The following is an 18,443-nucleotide window of genomic DNA, read 5'->3' as shown; positions in this document are numbered from 1 at the left end:
AAAAAGTGTTGAAGGCACAACTTTAATTAAGTAGATATTTAACTTTAAAACTTTATGGTGATAATTTATCAAAACATTGAAGATAGCACTGAAATCCAACTGGGCTAGTATTAACAAGAATTTTTGCTATTTATTTATTATTTGCTTTATTTTTGTGACAAAGTATAATAAATTTCTTAATGAAAGTTTCTACAGTATGTGGAAGCAACAGAGAGAATATCAATATTTATATGGAAATTATTAAATCTGCAGTATATTTCATAACAGCTACCACTTGAAAGTATTTTGTGCACAATCCTGTAGCAATGTTAATCATTCTCATCCTGTTTTCTCATTCTCATCACATTTCAGCAAAAAATTAAGATTATATTTTTAAGCCTTGTGAGCCAGTCCTTTGCAGCTAAATTCTTCTGAGTTGGAATTAAAAGGAGTTTAGAACAACTTAAACTGAAAATAGTGTTCTCTGGTTAGTTTAACATAATTAATTTTCCACCTAATGCCCTCTGACATTGCAGAAACCAGTTCAGGTTTGCTAAGTTTTTGAATGACATTCCAATGCTGTTACACTGACAACTCCAATAGAGCTGCAAAACCCAAGAAGCAGCAAGCATAGCTGGAATCTCAGTCCAAGCTGCTGAAGGCTCAATTTCTCCCCTTCTAGAAGTGACAGAGGCCATCCACAATGAAACCAAGCACTGGCCAATCAGTTCTACATTTTAATGAACATTTAGCATCAATAGCCTTACAAGATGGATTGCAAGGCAGAAATAAGATGAATAAGGAAAGCAACTTCTTGCTTTCAAAACAGCTTCCATTTCTCCTTTTATGGATGTTAAGTGCAGTCATTGATCCCAGCTGATACATCAAAAACACGCTCCTTTTTCTGTGGGGAAAATAACAAAGTGTCACGGTTTGGTGACACAGAGGCTACCGCATCACTCTTTTTGAGGGTTCTGTCAGTGATCCTTTTGTCTAGACCCTCACTGCTTGAAGAGTCTTCTTGCTACGTGCCTAAATGCATTCCTAAATTGGATTTTTTCCAAATGAGGGCTGAGGAAAGAAAAGCCAGCCCCATACTGTTCTGACATGGCTCTACAGTAAAGAAGACTACAGCTTTTGCCTTCAGGTCACTGGTTTTAAAACACCACAACCCACAAACCCCCAAATTCTGCAAGTTTTGTTCAGTTTGAACCAACAGATTCTCTTGTTTTCCCAGGTGGGGACACACTTGATGCAACTAAAACTACCCAGAAGTCAATGGGAAATGTTAGGACTGACTCAGGGAAAAGTTATGAGTCAAATGTCTCATAAGCAGTTAACAGAAGACATGCCTTTGTGTCAGAGTAACTGCGAACCTCAGCTTCCTCCTGCTTAGGCAAGTTACAACCACAGGATCTGGGGCAACAGATTGGCCATCAGACTTCCCTCTGCATGACTTCAGCCCCCCTCAAGCTATCTCTGCCACTAGTGCCATGGCTCTGGAGGAGCTGAGCAAAGTGCCATACTCGCAATCATTACTTTCATGTGAATATAGTTCTTCTTATGGTGCCCACCAAAAACACTCATGCACAAAGTAGCACTTTCCTCAGCTCAAGTACAAAGGCAAGAAAAAAAAACAACAACAAACTTTCCTAAATAACTTAAACACAGGCTAAAAATACAATCCTTTCTTTAACCACCACGAAAACCACAGCTGTGTGAAATCCAGGTCAAAATCCCCAGGTTGAACCCACTCATCTTCTGTATCATTTTTCTTTCTCTCTCACACATGCATGTGTGCATACACTCACCCACATGTAGGTCCTGGTGCCATGGTGCATATGCTTAAATGAAGCCCTTGGACCACTGCATTCAAGACCACAACATGATCAGCCCATCACTGAAGCACCACACTGAATACACACACTGAAAACCCATGAACCGATTTTGCAATAGATCTACAGAGAGCCTTCATAAATTGTATGGGGAGCCTTCCAGGACAAAGACCCAAATGGTTTTAATTTCCCCCTAAGTGATAGCCAGAGTTAATACCAGATTTGGAACGAAGCAGGCATTCCATGCCCGTTGGGCTTATGCGGACATGAAAGAGTTTATGTTTGACATTTGTTTTAAAAACATAATGAAAACCTTTTGCTCTTTCAAGTCCCAAACTTGCATTAGTTTCTGAGAATCTATTACTTTAAAAAAAGCATTTGTTGGCTCTGATTGCTTGGACAACTGACAAAAAAGCATTAGGAGAAGGCCCTTTGTTAGTGTTCTGTAGCTGGATGACAGAGAACAGGGAGCAACAGAAACAAGATGCTGAACAGCACATTTGCTCTCTGTCCCTTTTACAACTGTTTTTGATAAATAAGAAGTGGCTTGTGACATCAAGCTCTGATTCATCACTGGCAGCTCTCCATCAATTAACAGAACTGAAAGAATATGTAGTACTTCCACACATCGCACCGATTCTCTCCACTTGTTTTCTCCCTGAATGTCACACATAGCCATCTGCCTGGTGTCCCAGTGGCACAGCCAAACATTAAGGCAAGTATTGGTAACAGTGGAGAGCCAAAAGCAACACCCCATTTTCCATCACCTATGCTCCACATTCCTGCAGACATGTAACAGAGGGCTAATGCCTCCAAAGTGTCAGATGCATTCAGGGTAGGTCAGAGCTAGGAAGGTTTGTGGATGACAGACTTCTCAGGGCAGAGGGTACAAAAGGGCCAAGGCCAGCTAACTGTGAGAACAAAACCAGAAGTTTAATAGAGCTCTTGCAAATCTCATAGTCAAAACATAACCAACCTGGTCCCTCAATCTTGAAATCTATATGGGAATCCAAAAGATACTAATTTCTTCATGTATCACAGTTCCTGAAAAACTGGCTGACTTAAAGCAGCATATATAAAGACATAATTCAACTGTTAAAAATAATGACCTAAGGAAAGGAACTGCTCTGTGGTGTGCCCTAGATCCATCACGACCAAGACTTACTGCTTTAAGTTGCATTACTTAAAATTAATACATCGCCAGTTTAGCCATGTGTGGGCATGTGAATACATTCACAAATGTACACATGCAGATTATGTGCTGTGTTTTGTAAAAATATATGTAATTTATTTTAAAACTAAACTCTTGCTACAGAAACTGCTCCTATTCGTACCCAGGGAGTTAAGACTATAACTCAACCGTCAAAGAAGTGACAGAGAAGTCCTAGCTTTGGTGACTTCAAAGGGGATCTGGGACATAAGTAACTTCTCCTAAAGTCCACAGAGTCCAAAAGGGTTTTAGAAAACAGTAACTCATCTCAAGGTAACTCTTATATTATCAGCTGGCTGAGGTTGGAAGCCAGAAAAGACTGGGATGGAATAGGGGTTGGCCCTTCCCAGAGAGGAGGTAACTTCCATGACCAGCTGGACCAAGGCCAGCGGGAAGATCTACAAACCAAGTACAGCAGCACAACAAATCTGTGGATTAACAGCAGCATTGTCAGGGAGCAAGTCATGCTCAAAGTTGGTCATCACATGGGATTTGGGAATTAACTCTGTTTTCAAATGCAGTTAAAAAATACCAGACTGAACCACCTCCTGAACATCATGATTTGAAGTGTTTATCCTTGCCATAATGAGCTCTTGAGGTTTGATAAGAGGCCTTACAAGAAAATGTACTGGGTGGCTGATAATAATAAGTATCTCAAAGACTTTGAGATGAACTTCACTATACCCTATCACCCTAAAGACTTTTTCCTTCAGTTTTATGCACGTTATAAAACAAAAATGGCCAGGAATTAATGAGAGCACCTATTCATTTCAGTTAGCTCTGGCTTCGTTCAATTCTTCTCCCCAGACCGGGAACAGCTCTGATAAACAATAGTGGCAGTGACACTTCAAAACATTTCATGTCTACGTTATTTGTGATAGCTGAAACAGCTATTTATGCCTTTAATCCAAAAGGGAAGATCTAAAAGGCAGTGGTATTTGGCTTTAATTGCAAAGACCTTGTAAGAATAAAACAAATAATAGCCAGGAACCCACAACTGCAGAAAGCAGTATTGACTGATAAAGCACAGAAAAACTGAAATAAGATCTGCTACAGACTGTCCTACCCAGTTTTTTTGGTTGTGTCTTTTTACCATACTACTTATTTCATTACAGCCAAGACAAAAAAGTACTGTCATTGTGACAGAGACAATGGAAAATCTGCAAAACTGGAATGAAAATGATGACTTAAAAATTCCCATATTCCTTTCAAGTGACATCTGAAGTTGCCATTTGTTTCACTTGAAAAAGAACCTCTAGGACTTTACCTACAAGTTTGATTTTGGATATGCTACTAATTTTGAAGGTAGAAGTATTCTCAATGATCATATGAACATATTTCAAACAGAACTTTTAATTAAAGTAATGATTTCAGACATGAAGCATGAAGATATACATATACATTTCAGGTGACTGTCATACTTACTCCTGTTGTCCTTCTATGGTGATAAAATTTGTACTGTGCCTCCCAGGTCAAACTTCCTTTCCCATTTGACCTTACAAATGGTAGGTCATTGAACAAGAAAGCAGGGGTTTCATAAACACACCCCACATTAATTCTCCAAGAAAAATGAGCTACTAGTTAAGCAGAATAATAATTTTTGACTCAGAAACTGGTTAAATAGTAAGGTAGAGACTGCATAGCGTGCTAGACAACAAAGGTAAGAAATGCTGGAGTATTTTAATGCTGTTTTCTAAGAACAAAAACATTCAAGTCAAATAGCACTTTGTAATGCCTTCAGTTGTCACAAAGCAGAGTCAAACTCCTCTCTCCACCATCTTGCAAGGAACTACAGAGGGCACAAACTAAGACAAAAATAATCTCAACCCCTCACACACACTCTGAGAAACACCTAGCATATACTCAGCACTGGGCTCATGTTTACTTTTTACATTCCCACTGTATTTACTTTAGTTAGCATGGAAAATTGTGTCTAGCCAGAAAAATCTAATCCCGCTTATTTTGGCTCTTCTTGTGTTAAAACAGAGCAGGCTGGAAGGAGAAGAGAAACAAAAAGTTAATGCACTGCTGTCTTCATCTGTTTTTAATAGGAGACCACTTCACATTTGGGTTTTTTGGCCATGTGAAAGGGGAAGGTTTTTCCCAGAAGTGATTACAGAAAGTGGCAGGTCACATTAAAATGAATTCACAACATGAAGGTAGCTGGAACATACAGTCACTGGGACTTGGCCTTGTCATGTACTATGTACCATAGCCTCTTTTCTAATGGTTAAACCTAGATAGTGGGAATTCACACTAATAAAGCAGAAGTACAGCATATGACCTGACAGACTTTCTTGCAAGAAGCTGTTAGCTGGCTTCTAACTTGAATCTCCCTTTCTCCCTTGGTCCCTCCCATGTATGCCTCCCCAAGCCAGCCCATGCAAATGAAAGTTAATATGAAGAATATTGTTAACTACCATCCATGCTAAAGATGAAAAAGCCCCCTGAAATCTAAGTTTAATTTTCTGCAGGATATTTGTATTATAACTGCCAGGGCACTATATCCTGTATTTATTATTTCCTGGGTAAGAGGTAACTTCACTTGCTATGAGTTTTTGAGCAGTCATTATCAGCTCTGTACGAGACTGAATCAGGATTCTTAAACCTTATTTATATGTTTTATGTTGCACCAGTAGTCTGTTATTATACAATGCTGTAAGAGATCAACAATGACTTAAATTCAGCACCAAAAGCTTTGTTGCTGTAAAAGCCATTAATCAGACCCCAATTCAGCAACTGCAGATATTTAAACCAGGGCCTATATTACACATAAATAAGGATGTTAACGTATGAAATACCAGGGTTAAATAAGTGAAAATCTATACCAGGATACATCAGTTTCACACCCAAGCATCGTGTGATATATGTACCCACATTAGGGGAAAAAGGAAGGCAGTGGGCAAGAAAGCTGGTTTTGTAAGAATATCTAACAGGACACAAGAAGTAATCTCTTTGGAATAAAATATAAGAGGACATAATGATAAGTGTTGTTATGTTTGGGAAGAAGAAGGAAATTTATCATGACCTGCACCATACATGGGTCACTAAGAGATTAAACATTCCTAAATTTTAATTCAGTAAAATATCTTCAGTCATCTTTAAAATTAAATTTCTAGAGATGTCAAGATCACATGAGCCTCTACATATTTTATTGTATAGGAACAGGCTTCAGAAATTGCTTAATGGTCAGGTGCTTTGTTGAACGAAGAACCCTGCTGCTGGAGATAAGTACACATACAACCACGGCAGACTCATGATTCCCCAACCTCTTACATGAGTAGAGCAGGGTGGAGGAGGAAGGGAAATGCTGCTAACATTTTACTTTTTCTTGAGAGAGGCCAGGACTACTAAGGCACCAGTGCTACTCAAGCATTTATTAAAATCAGCAGGAGCCCTCTCTGCTGTTGGACGGCCATGGGATCTGCACCACCTCCAAGGTCAGGAGGAAGGACCAGCTGCAGTGAAGGAGAAGTGGGAAAAGGATCATGACTCTCATTCCACTATCATAAAGAAACTCACATGTTTTGTATAACAATTATAATAATTTAATCATTGTTTTGGATAATTAAACAATGTATCAGTGATGGAATTGTGATGTGAGCTGTCTGTGCAAAGAAACAGCTTTATGAAGTGGTGGAGTGACTGAAACTATTTAACCTCCTTGCTTTTAACCCAATAGATTCGAAGCAGATTGTACCTACCTGTATTCAACACATTTATTTCTTCCTCACTATTCTCTGACCCTTTTATTCTACCAGTTTTCTAGACAACCAAAGACTGTCCAAAATCCAGGAAACTTCTCTATTTAGATTTTTTTAAATATTTTTCTTTTAGAATAATACAATTTAACATTCATAGTCTGTGGGAAGAAACAATTCTGAAATTATAAAGCAACAGCAATTGTCAAAGTAATCCATAAACACTAAAAAGAAGTATTTCTATTTTAAGTTTCATGAAAAGTTGTTCATCTTCCAGGATGTCACTTGAGGGCAGTAAATGAACTATTTGGAGAGCCTTCTCTTTGCTACTATTCACTTGATGTTCTTCTAGAAGGAGAAAGTGTTTTAAATCCTTCTTTGCTTATCAGTTCCTCTAAGAATTTATTTTTGTTAAGTTTTGAAGCATCATTTTTATAAATAGATAGATAGATAATTAACTAACTTCCCTCTTGCTGAAAACCATTATAAAACTGAAAAATGACTGAAAACTATCCAGCCCATTTTCCACAGGACATATCACAGCTGTCAGACAGAAGGCAGGATAGTGAAGTGAAGGTGTAATTCCTTCCAGTGACGACCATAATGTTTCAGTGTACTTCACCTGATACCACTTGGAAACCCAACTGATATAGCAGCTAAAAGTGCTTGAGGTTTTTGAAAAGCTTTTCCTTTTCCTTAGTCATTAAAAATATGATAAACAACTTGCACTTAAGGAACAAGACAATGTGCTGAAGACCTTGAAAACTCCAGTTGCATACTGTTACACAGTTTGTATCAGGATAGCTTCCACTTTCCCCCAAAATCTCATGTGGTACAAAATGTTAGCAACAGGAACATCATTACATGAATTAACCTGACTGCTTAAATAATAACAATGGAGTGGAAACGAGATGCATAAGCCTAAGGCAGGGCTGTCAAACTCCTTTTCACTGTGGGCCACATCAGCCTCTGAGTTGCCTTCAAAGGGTCGAATGTATTTTTAGGACTGTATAAATGTAGGATTAGTTACATTTGTAGGAGTAGTTACATTTATACAGTCCTACTTTTGTAGGAGTAGTTACATTTATACAGTCCTAAAATTACATTCGGCCCTTTGAAGGCAACTGGGAGGCTGATGTGGCCCCAGTGAAAAGGAGTTTTACACTCCTGGTCTAAGGGATTTTCCACCTATGTATGATAATAAAAACGATGCCACTTCCCTCCAGAATGTATTCATTAGATAAAATAACATATTTATTAATAAAGGGTTATTGGCCCACAGGATTCATCAGCTTCTTGATTAGGATTTGACTAATAAGGCCCCCACTGGCTGGGTCTTCTATAGTGGTCATCATCTTGGCCTGCAATCTGCACAGAGGACTTAGCACTCACAAAACCAAAATTATTCTGAAGGATTCTCATTGCTTTCTTCTGGCTTTTCTGTCGCATAACATGATACAAGGAAATTATGCTAAAAACTTCTGAGCTTTTGGGCATTTTGGGCCAATGCTGCTATTTGCTTAGTATGCAATCCAAAACCCCTTTAAAATCTTCCTGGAAGAACTGCTTTTCTTCCTGTTCTTTTCATCTGTACAAATAAGTCATCATCATCAGAAGCCAGAACATTCCTGCAGGGAGATTATGGACTGTGTAATATTGGTGACTATTCTCTGATGTAAAGTAGCATCCTCACATTTGCACACTTTCACCAGAGTCAGAGATACAATATGGAAGTCTGGTATATAGAGAAGACAGTATGAAGATCCATTTGCACAGTTCTTTTTCCTTGCATTGCACAATGACAACTCATGGCTTAAAAAAGTAATATGCTTCAGTGGAAAAGCATTATACTGAGGATCAGGAAGCCTGAAGTGTTTTATGTATTTACTCAGAAACTCTGAAAAAGTTACTTGATTTGCTTTACTTTTTACTTTGAGTCTGACATCACTAAAGACTGTTCAGGGAGTCTGACCTCCCTTACAATATTATACACAAAGAAAAAGAAATTTAAAGACATGGTTAAAAAGTTAACATTAAGGCAATGACTTTTCAGGTAACACTGGGATTTGTGCAGAAATGATTGCCTACAGAAACTGAGCCAGCTCCCCACAGAAAGCTGATAAACCACTCAAAGACAAGGCCTAAACAAAAAACGTAACTGCAAACCTATGGCATTAGTGCCAATTTTAAGTTAGCTTAATTTCATTGATTCAAAGAGAAAAATACTTGTCTAGCGTAATGATACTAGAAAAATCTACCCTTTGCCTTGAAAATACAAAACAAACCCCCTCACTCTTTAAAACACCTTCCTAGAGTCAAATTTATGCCATTTCCCCCTCAACTTGGTGTTAAAACCTTTTGGCATATTCTGAGGTAGAATGTCTAACTATTTCAACCACCTAGTGACAGAAATTCAGATGGACTATTGTATAATTCTACATCTTCCTGCTGGAAGAGAAAGATTAATAGAAATTTAATTAAACAGAAAGATTAATAGAAATTTAATTAAACAGAAAGCTCATATTTTACCCCGTTGCTTGTTGCCTCCTTTTTCATGTTCCCGATGTAAAATAATGCCGCAGATGTTTATACATCCTGCCCATATTTTCTGTTCCATAATAGCAGCATAAATTGGAACCTATGCCAGCTTTGATTTTGAAATGATTACTCCATCATTTGAAGTCATTTTATAACCAATATTTTGAGAATTACTGGCCCAGCTTCCCCTATCACTCGTACTAATTTAAAACTGATGAAATGCAATTGGTTTCAGAGAAGAAATTTTTGATTTATACTAATATATAATAAGAGAAGAATGCAGACCATCCATTTCATGGAAATTAGTCTGAGGGTGGTAAAGCTCTGCTTAGCCCCAGCAGTCCCTGCCATATCCCTATGGACTGGTGCTAAGGAAACGAACAGACTTCTCTATTTTCTTGCTTGGTGTCACCCTCTCGCTGCCTTTTTAAGTGCCACAAGAAGAGGAATTTAACATCGTGTAGCTTGGTCTTTTGCTCCTGGGTTCAATGCTCAGGTTGACCCTTCATGATAACAAGGAAGAAAGGAAGAATCAAGGACAAACTTGGAAGTAAAATCTAGCTTAAAAGGAGTTACTCCTAAACAATATTAATATCATTAATAAGCTGGAAAGCTCTCTGAGCAGCAGATTCACAATTAGCAGCCCCAGGCAGCCATAAAGAAATAAAGGAATCAAAGTGTGGTGGGGCATAACTGTCATTGTGAAAAGGTATCACAGCAGTGTCCCAGTGTTTCAGTAATAGGGTTACCTATTCCTAAGTCCTAACAATGTAAGCGCCAGTATGAAAAAGAACAAGGCATGACTTTGCTTCCAAAGTGGGGAATATTTTCGTACTGTGTTTCTAGAGAACCCCGCAAAATTGAGGTCCTGGTGCCAGCTAAGTCACTGTGCAATGATCAATTAGTCAACTTCCCTTTAACAAAGCATACTCCGTTAAGATTCTAAAATTGGACTCATAGTGCTGGAACTAAGAATTATTAGAAAATTTCTATTTATCAAATCCCTGAAAAAAGGTGCGTTACCGTATTTTTTCTTTCCATTTTAACATTATGATTTTTAAGTTTAATATTATGCCTAAGGTCACAGGCCAATGTTTCTTTGGCAAGAGATCATTGGAGATAATCATATATGCTTTCAAATGAAATAAAGCTCCTTCTCCTAATTCTGAGAGAATGCAGAAACTTCAGCCCTTTAAATGAGTAACTTCTCTTCAACTGAACACTGGCCATGTTACACCATAGAGGAATGCAATTCTGGCAGGAAAACATACTCACATATTTCCTTGGCAGCTTTTTATAATAAAATGGTTATTTGAAACTGCTTGGCTTGAAATGTTAGACAAGAGTGATGGAGACCGTTTCACAGAGTGCACATGAGATGGTCAAAGAGAGCTTGATTGTTCAGTGCATATATCCAGTGTACCACTTGTGTGGTATATTATTCATTAATTTCTGGGAAACTAATCCTAAAATGTTTCAACAGAAATTGTATGTTTTCAGAAGGAATTTGAAATGAAAGAGTATGCTCACTTAAGCATGCAAGGGGAGAGGGAGACTGCTACAGCATGCCGAACCCTAGTCAGCAAAAACATTTAAACATGTGCTTAAAATTAATTTAAATCCGTTGTTGAATCAAGCTTTCAGAGGTAACCCAGAAAGAAAAGCATGAAACTTCAAAGGTCCAGAGGTTCGCTTAGCAAACCAGAAATAGAGATGCTTGAATGAGTCTCTGGAATGAGTTGCACGGCTCTGAGACTCTCAGCTAATGCTCTAGAGAGGTTTCTGGTACTTCCGATTTGCAGTTGTGCCGAGAGGCTGCTATTTTGGCAGTTTCTGTTTTTGTCCACAGTCATGAATTCGAAGAGAACCCATCGCTGAGATCAAAGAGGTTTAAAACCATAATTATTTAAAGTTTATCAAACTTCCATAACCATTAAAGTTGGCACTTCAGGATCATCAACTCACCCTCATTTTTGGACATTTCCCTAATTGCCCCAAAAAGCGTTTTAGGTGCATATTCAAAGCTAACGGGTAATATTTACACGAAGAGGAAGGCGAACGCATACTCTGGCATGTGGCAGCGGACCCAGTGCCACAGGGCAGCAGCACCGCTGACCAAGTCCCGCGGCCTCGGCGCCCGGAACGACACCGGCGCGGCGGGGAAGGCGAGCTGCTGCGTACGCGCACCGGACTCGGACAATGCGTCGGGCAACCCCGGCAGGAGTTACGGAGGGTACCGAGAGGCCGCCCCACACACCCGCGCCTTTGCTTTCCTCACCGCCGCGGAGAAAGGCGGGCGCCGCCGCTGCCACGCACACCGCACGCCGCTCCGGGCGGCGCGGAGCGGAGCTGCAGACCGCGCCCCGCGGCCGGGCCCAGCGGAGCAAAGCACAGCGGTACTCTCCGCACCGGGCGCAGGCGCGTCCTCGCGGCCCGCCCTTCGGCGGCCACAGGCCGAGCCCGACGGGGGTGGCCGCGGGTCCGGCAGTGCCGCCAGACTCCTCGCCGCCCCTTCCGCGCCAGGACTGGGGAGCATATCCCGCATACCTGAATCATCGTTTCGGGCTCTTCTGGCGCCGAGCGGCGACGGGGCAGGAGATGCAGCTCCCTCCCGTGGCACGCCAGGCTCGCCCGGCCGCCCATCGGGTACTCTCGGCCGCTCCTCGCCTCCAGCGCAGCCCCGGGGCTCTGCCCCCTCCTCACCCGCAGCCGGCAGCCATGAGCCCTCAGTCTCTGCGCGGCTGATGCGGGGCTTCCCCAGCCGGCCTGAGCTCTGCTAGTTCGCGGCCGCTTTCCGAGCTCGTTCCCTCTCTGCTTCCCCTTTTGTTACCGGGCTCCTGAGCTGACCACACCGTGCCCCCTCCGGAGCCAGGACGACAAATCAGAGAGCCAGTGCCGAAAGCTCTTGTCTCCAGCTGGGGAAACTTAGCCTTCCCTATGCTGGTGGGAGGGTTTTTGGATCACCGAGTAGTATGGATACAATAACAACGAAACTAATAACTCGCAAAAGAGTGTGCTTCGGAGGGCGCGTTGCTTTTGTGCAGTAGCAAAGCGAGGCTTCCAGTAATCTGTCAGTAAAGCGAGCTAATAGTACCCAAGTAACTTTAGAGGTAGTAATGGGTATTTAAAGCTGACACCAAGAATTACTTTGAAAACAATTTAAGAAGGGGAGAACCTAAAGGAATTTCCTGCTTCTTTGTGTAATCTGCCTGCCTGTGTACATTAATTCTTTCTCTTTAGTTTTTAACATAACTTATTTTCCCTGCCTGCAAAAGGATGCGTACTGCTGAGGGGCAGGAAGGACAACCATGTGGTGGAAGCACGGCACTGTAAACGTAAAGATTGGGGCTCAGTTTCCCTCTTTGCCAAAGGCGTTTGCAATCCCATACAGTGTAAGTTTGCAGAAATGTGCTGTAATTTTACATGCTTTAATTCTTAGATCTCCAGCTTCAGGAAAGGCACAGCTGCCTTACTCACAGTGCTGAGGGTCTGTAGTTCCCACCAGGACCCAATGCCGTAACACTGGATAACTCTTACTACTATAATTAAGGGATCAAATACAAAACTTTCAGCTGTCTTCTCTTTGGGTTTCCAAGTTTTCTCCTCTGTAAAAAACAAAGTATAAATCAGTGCTTCCCTGCCTCTGACATGTCCTGAGACGTTCAAGACACATTCGACAGTCATGTTGTAAAAGATGTCTGTCTGTTACTGAACAGTTCATTACCTATTTCCAAACATTTGAAATTTGGTGTTCTAGCAGAGGCACCTTAAAATATATTTAGAGGAAGTGGCTTAATCAGATTTGTTTTTCCTCAAAGAACAGAAAATATGAGAAATCATTTCTGAACATTTATGTGATAACGTCTGGCATGTTATGATTTAGGTCAAAACAATATGTCTTTTATACAGCTAAAAAGGAAAATTATTTTAGTTTTTTTAACATTATTATTATTTATTTGTACTATTTGAACGTTCTAATTGAGTGCTTGGCCCCCATTATGCCAGGCACTCAACTTCAAGTGACTTGAGCAATTTTACTTTATAAAATGAGTTGATCTTGTTCATGGACGAGTTCAGGTATACACTGAGTAGCCTATATGGGGTTGTTTCTGGGCTGTCGGGTTATTTTCACTGCATAAATCTTCCCGTGATTTTCCCTCCACCTGAACTGTGTGTTCAAATAGTCTGAATGGACAAATGAATTATTTCTGTGGGATGAGGAATATATTTAAGGAGAAAGGGTCATTGTACAGGAAGAGCTATTCTCAGATAACCTGAAGGTCTGATAATGTCATGTAAACTTTTCCTTGAGAAGTCACAGATCATGACTAATGAGTTGTATTTGAAATATCCCAAACTGACTGGAGCCATAATGTGGGAACGTGTATATGAAGGTGACTTTTATGAGCTAGTCAAAGGCAACCTCTCCAACTGGCAGTTGTACTGGCTTATCCACTCCAAGGGAGTTCATCTGGTCCTTATTGACTGATCCACAAAGAAAAAACAGGAAGAAGAAAGAACTTAAATCAGTATTGTTACTTTGACAGTATAGGAATGGCTATTGACAGGTTTGAAATCCCTCTACAGAAATGAAATGGTATGAATGTGGAAATGTCAGCCCCTTCTGGAAGACTTTTCACTGTTCTACCTTACTGGAATGATCACTTCCATTGCTTTAGTGCTTTGACCCTACTTTTAATTACTATCATCTTCTAAATACGACTTGGTGTGTTTGAAAGTGTTTACAAAGCTTAACTAATCCAGCCAATGTTTCGTATGGCTCTGCAGCTCGTTCTGCTACGTTTAAAAAAAATAGTATCTGTTTTCTCAAAAGCAAAGTAGAATCGAGAATTAGAAGGGGACAGAGAGTCACGCTGCTGTTAGGTAACTAAGGTTATCACTTTCTTGACTAGTACTACCACTTCCCTTTGTATAAATATTCTTCAAATGCAGCTGGGCAACTTGTCAGCTAACCTTGCCAAAGAGATCACAGAACTTTATTACAACTTCCTTTAACAGAGGTAACCAAGAACATTTTTGGACTCAAATGCAAACATCCCCTCTGGATTAGTCCTTGACTATGCCACTTGTATGCAAAAAAATTCAGTGGTTATTTGTTCGTAGTTAGAAGGGAATTTTATCTGTGGATTCCACAAGGTAGTGACCCTGTCCTAGACCACTCAAATGCTCCCAACTTACATTATTTGGCAATTCAGGAAACTCATTACCACAAAATTGATCCAGTGCAGTATCTGCAATGACAAGGGTGTCTTTTTAAAGAAAGTAGTAAATGTGGTTTCACTTATAGGAGGGTCAGGCAAGCATTAATGACCCATCATTATTTAAGTAAATAGGAATAGAATAAAGAGTTTCCTTAACTATTCAGTCCACCTCCTGCTTCCTCCACCATTGTTAGCAGTTCGAAAAGATGTGTTTCAGCCTTGTCACTAGCAAAACCAGAGGGAGATTGGGGAGGACCAAGGAGTATAAGGAAAGAAGAAAAAATGCACAGATGTGTAGTGTTTTCAAATTAACTAACTGTGGCTAAGATATAGATCACTTCCTAGAGAATAATGACCACAGCCTGAGGCAAAGCTAGGTGTATTAGCATCAAGTCTGCCATTAACTCTCCAGGAAATGCACCAGTCTGAAGTCATTAATGAAATTATAGCCAGTTATTTGGTGGGAGAGAGATTAGTCAGGCAAGATGAACATTTTCCTTGTGGTGCTATTATTTTTACTGAGCAGCACAAAATTTATATTTGTTTCATGACCCTGCTTCTGTGTTGGAACATCTACAGAGAAAAAAATGGATTGCATAAGTTATTTGAAATTCTTTCAAAAGCTCAGGGAATTTTTAGCATTGTTGCAGTGGGAACAGGAGCAGCTCCTAAATTTTGCACATGTTGTCAGGGTTGTGCAATTCTCAGCCTTCTATTCTTCAAATATTTAGCTTTCCTCTGTACTGAACAATTTTGTTGTTCTAGTATACGATTGCTGAAAGACTCCCATTTGCCTTAACAGTATGTGTTAACAGACTGTTTCTTATTATTCAGATTATCTGGACATAACAAAACTTATTTTTTTAGAAGAAAAAAGCTCATTGTGCTTAGGCCGGCAAAAAGAAAAAAAAGTGTTAAATAGGATAGATCAATCTATGCCAGTTTTGAATAGACCTTAGTCAACAGTATTTTATGAGAGGATTAATACATTGCAGTTACTGCATACTGCTTTAAATGGCACAATCTAAGAATCAAGCAAAACTAAGAAGGAATGTGCTCTTCTATAACATTTCACATTTTTCAAAGTCTGCACAAACAGTACTGCTTTTTGGAAGGAGTTTAGACGTAGCATCTAGTTTTAAAGACTAAAGAAACTAACTGCTCTCTTCTGGACGAGGTAGGATGGTACCTCAGCTATGCAGAGCAGTACCTAGGCCCTTTGGCACCAGTGGAATGACAGAGTGATGCACTGGAGTCAGTCATAAGCCCTGAGTCTAATAACTATGCAAGAGCAGCGCTGCTTTTAATAATTTTTCCAAAACACTGTTTTTTCCTGAGAAGGAGTATGAACATGCGGAGTTAAGGGAAAATCAGGTTTATCAGATTTAATTTTTCCAGAGTGAATTCCAGACTCAGTATAATAATCATTAAATACTAACTTATGACAGAATCACAGAGTAGTTGAGATTGGAAAGAACTTCTGGAGGTTACCAGGTCCAACCTCCTTGATCAGCCATGGCCATCTCGCACCAGTTGCCCAGGACCACATTCAAACAGCTTTTGAATATCTCCAAGCATGGAGTCTCCACCACCTTTCTGGGCAACCTGTCCCACTGCCCAGTCACCCTCACAGTAAAAAAGTGTTTCCTGAAGTTCAGAGGCAACTTCCTGTGTGCCCATTGCCTCTGGTCCTGTCACTGGGCACCACTGAAGAGAGCCTGGCTTAGTCTTCCTTATACCCTCCTTTCAGATATTTATAGACATGAGTGAAACCCCCCTGAGTCTTCCCTAGGCTGAACAGTCCCAGTTTGCAAATGACACAAAGTTAGTAGGAGTGGCTGATGGACCAGAAGATTGTGCTGCCATCCAGCATGAGCTTGACAGGCTGGAGAAATGGGCTGTCAGGAACCTCATGAAGTTCAGCAAGAAGTGCAAAGTGCGATAGCTGGTGAGGAAAAACCCCAGGCACCAGTATATGCTGGGGGCCACCCAGCCAAAAAGCACCTTGGCAGAAAAGGATCTGGGAGTCCTGGTGGACACCAAGTTGAACATGTGCCAGCAATGTGTCCTTGCAGCAGAGAAGACTACCAGTATCCTGGGCTGCATTAGGCAAAGTGGTGAGGCCACACCTGAAGTAGTGTCCAGTTAGGGCTACCCAGTACAAGAGAGAGATGGGCATACTGCGGAGAGTCCAGTGAGGGGTCACACAGATGATTTAAGAGACTAGACCAGTACTGACTCCTGGGGTACACTGCTACTTACCAGCCTCTAACTAGACTTTGTGCCACTCATCACCATCCTTAGGGCCCAGCCATTCAGTCAGTGGTCAGTCCGCCTCACTGTCTGGTCATCCAGCCCCTACAGCAATAGCTTAAGTGGCTGTGAGGCTTTTATTGGAGACAGTGAGGGAGGCCTTACTGAAGGTCCAGTAGGCAGTAGCCACTGCTTTCCCATAATCTGCCAGGCACATCAGCTCATTGTAGAAAGGTTATCAGGTCGGGCAAGCATGACTTCCCCGTGGTGAAGCCATGCTGACTACTCTTGAGGCATTTCTTGTCTTTCATGTGCCTCAAAATGGTTTTCAGGATGAGGTGCTCCATCACCTTTCCAGGGATCGAGATGAGGCTGACCAGCTTGTAGTTCCCTGGCTGCTCCTTCTTAACTGTCTTGAAGATAGGAGTGACATTTTCTTTCCTCCAATCTTCAGGCACTTCTCCTAGCCACCACAACTGGGAAAAGATTATTGAGAGTGGCCTTGCAATGAGATCTTCCTTCTCAGTCAACACTCATGGATGCTTCCCATGAGGATCCATGGATTTATCTCAACAAGAGTTAGTATGCGTTACACTAGTTGTCTTTGGTACCAGCAACATTTTTGTGCCAGTAGCAGTAATGAGCTCTGCCATGGTCAGTGATACCCTGGCTATCTTAATCTGGTTACAAATCTGAATACAGCATGTGAGTATGGGGGAGGTAGAATAAAATAAGCCTGAATCTGATATTGACATACTTATGGGTGAACTGTACATTAGAGCCAGAAATGGAAAATTCTCCAAGACAAGCATGGCCTTTTTACATTGTCAAAATTCCTCTAGTAAGTAACATTATTACTGAGATACTTTTAAAAACTGTTCTGAGCTTTGCTAAGAAAAAAAAAAGTATGAACATCATTCCCATCAAGAACCAAGAACTGAATCACCATGATCCACTTATCCAAGACCTGTAGGTACCCTGGGTCACATCCTGAGACCAGCATACACAAATAAACTAATTCCTGTGGATTGTTCTAGAGAAAAAAAATGAACAAACTTCTCATGTCAAAAAGAAACACTTTGGCCATTCTGTTATCTCTATCCACTACCTCCGTTAACCTCTCCTTTTGATACTCCAAAAATAAAACCTAACCAAGAGAATTTTCCCCCCAAAGGGGCCAATGTTAAAAGGCTTCAGAAAAGATGTCATTTATCATGTTCTGCTATTCAGATGCAGGGACACTGCCTTTCCTGCTCTGCCAGCCGATTATGGGGGAAAACACTGCTCTTTCACCCCAAGCCAAAAATGCGGGAGGTTGAGAAAGGACAGACAAATGTGGCAGACTTAACAACTTCACTATGTCTGGGAAACATAATGAAAAGACATGTGTTTTATAATCCCACTATATGTGCCGAGAAAGATTAGAAAGAAAAGAGGGTTATGCTAAGCCATTTAAACTGCTCCCTGTATAGTTGTGCCTTTAACTCTCCCACCCCAAATAAAGCCTCACCCTGAAAGTAAATAAGTAAAGAGTATCATCTTTTGTCAAAAGCCATTTTACAGTAGGACTCACACAACATAAAGAGAAAGGCAAACCTCTGCACGAATGCAGATCTGAATGAGAATTGCTCAGGTTTTGTGTTTGTTCTTAAATCAACTTAGTTATTCATGCAAAGTAAAAACACATACTTAAAACGTCCTTTGT

At 40.7% G+C, this 18,443-nt stretch overlaps 1 protein-coding gene across 7 annotated transcripts in view; it reads right to left on the bottom strand.

Annotated features, from left to right (window-relative positions):
* The window catches only part of TNS3 (tensin 3), a 228,108-nt gene extending 215,899 nt beyond the window's left edge, over positions 1-12,209 (bottom strand). For 3 of the 7 annotated variants that reach the window (XM_065829953.2, XM_071804680.1, XM_065829954.2), the window contains exon 1: positions 11,811-12,208. In XM_065829953.2, coding sequence (XP_065686025.1) covers positions 11,811-11,906 — 96 coding nt within the window. In that variant the 5' untranslated portion in view covers positions 11,907-12,208. Of the gene's footprint in view, positions 1-11,810 lie in introns of all 7 variants that reach the window. The other 4 variants (XR_011737653.1, XM_071804682.1, XM_065829952.2 and 1 more) reach the window with 3 other exon arrangements.
* Between the last annotated feature and the right edge of the window lie 6,234 nt (positions 12,210-18,443).

This window comes from Patagioenas fasciata, chromosome 2, assembly GCF_037038585.1.
Source record: "Patagioenas fasciata isolate bPatFas1 chromosome 2, bPatFas1.hap1, whole genome shotgun sequence".
Taxonomy (NCBI): domain Eukaryota; kingdom Metazoa; phylum Chordata; class Aves; order Columbiformes; family Columbidae; genus Patagioenas; species Patagioenas fasciata.
Note: the sequence above shows the minus strand (reverse complement) of the source record. Positions and strands in the feature narration are given on the sequence as shown.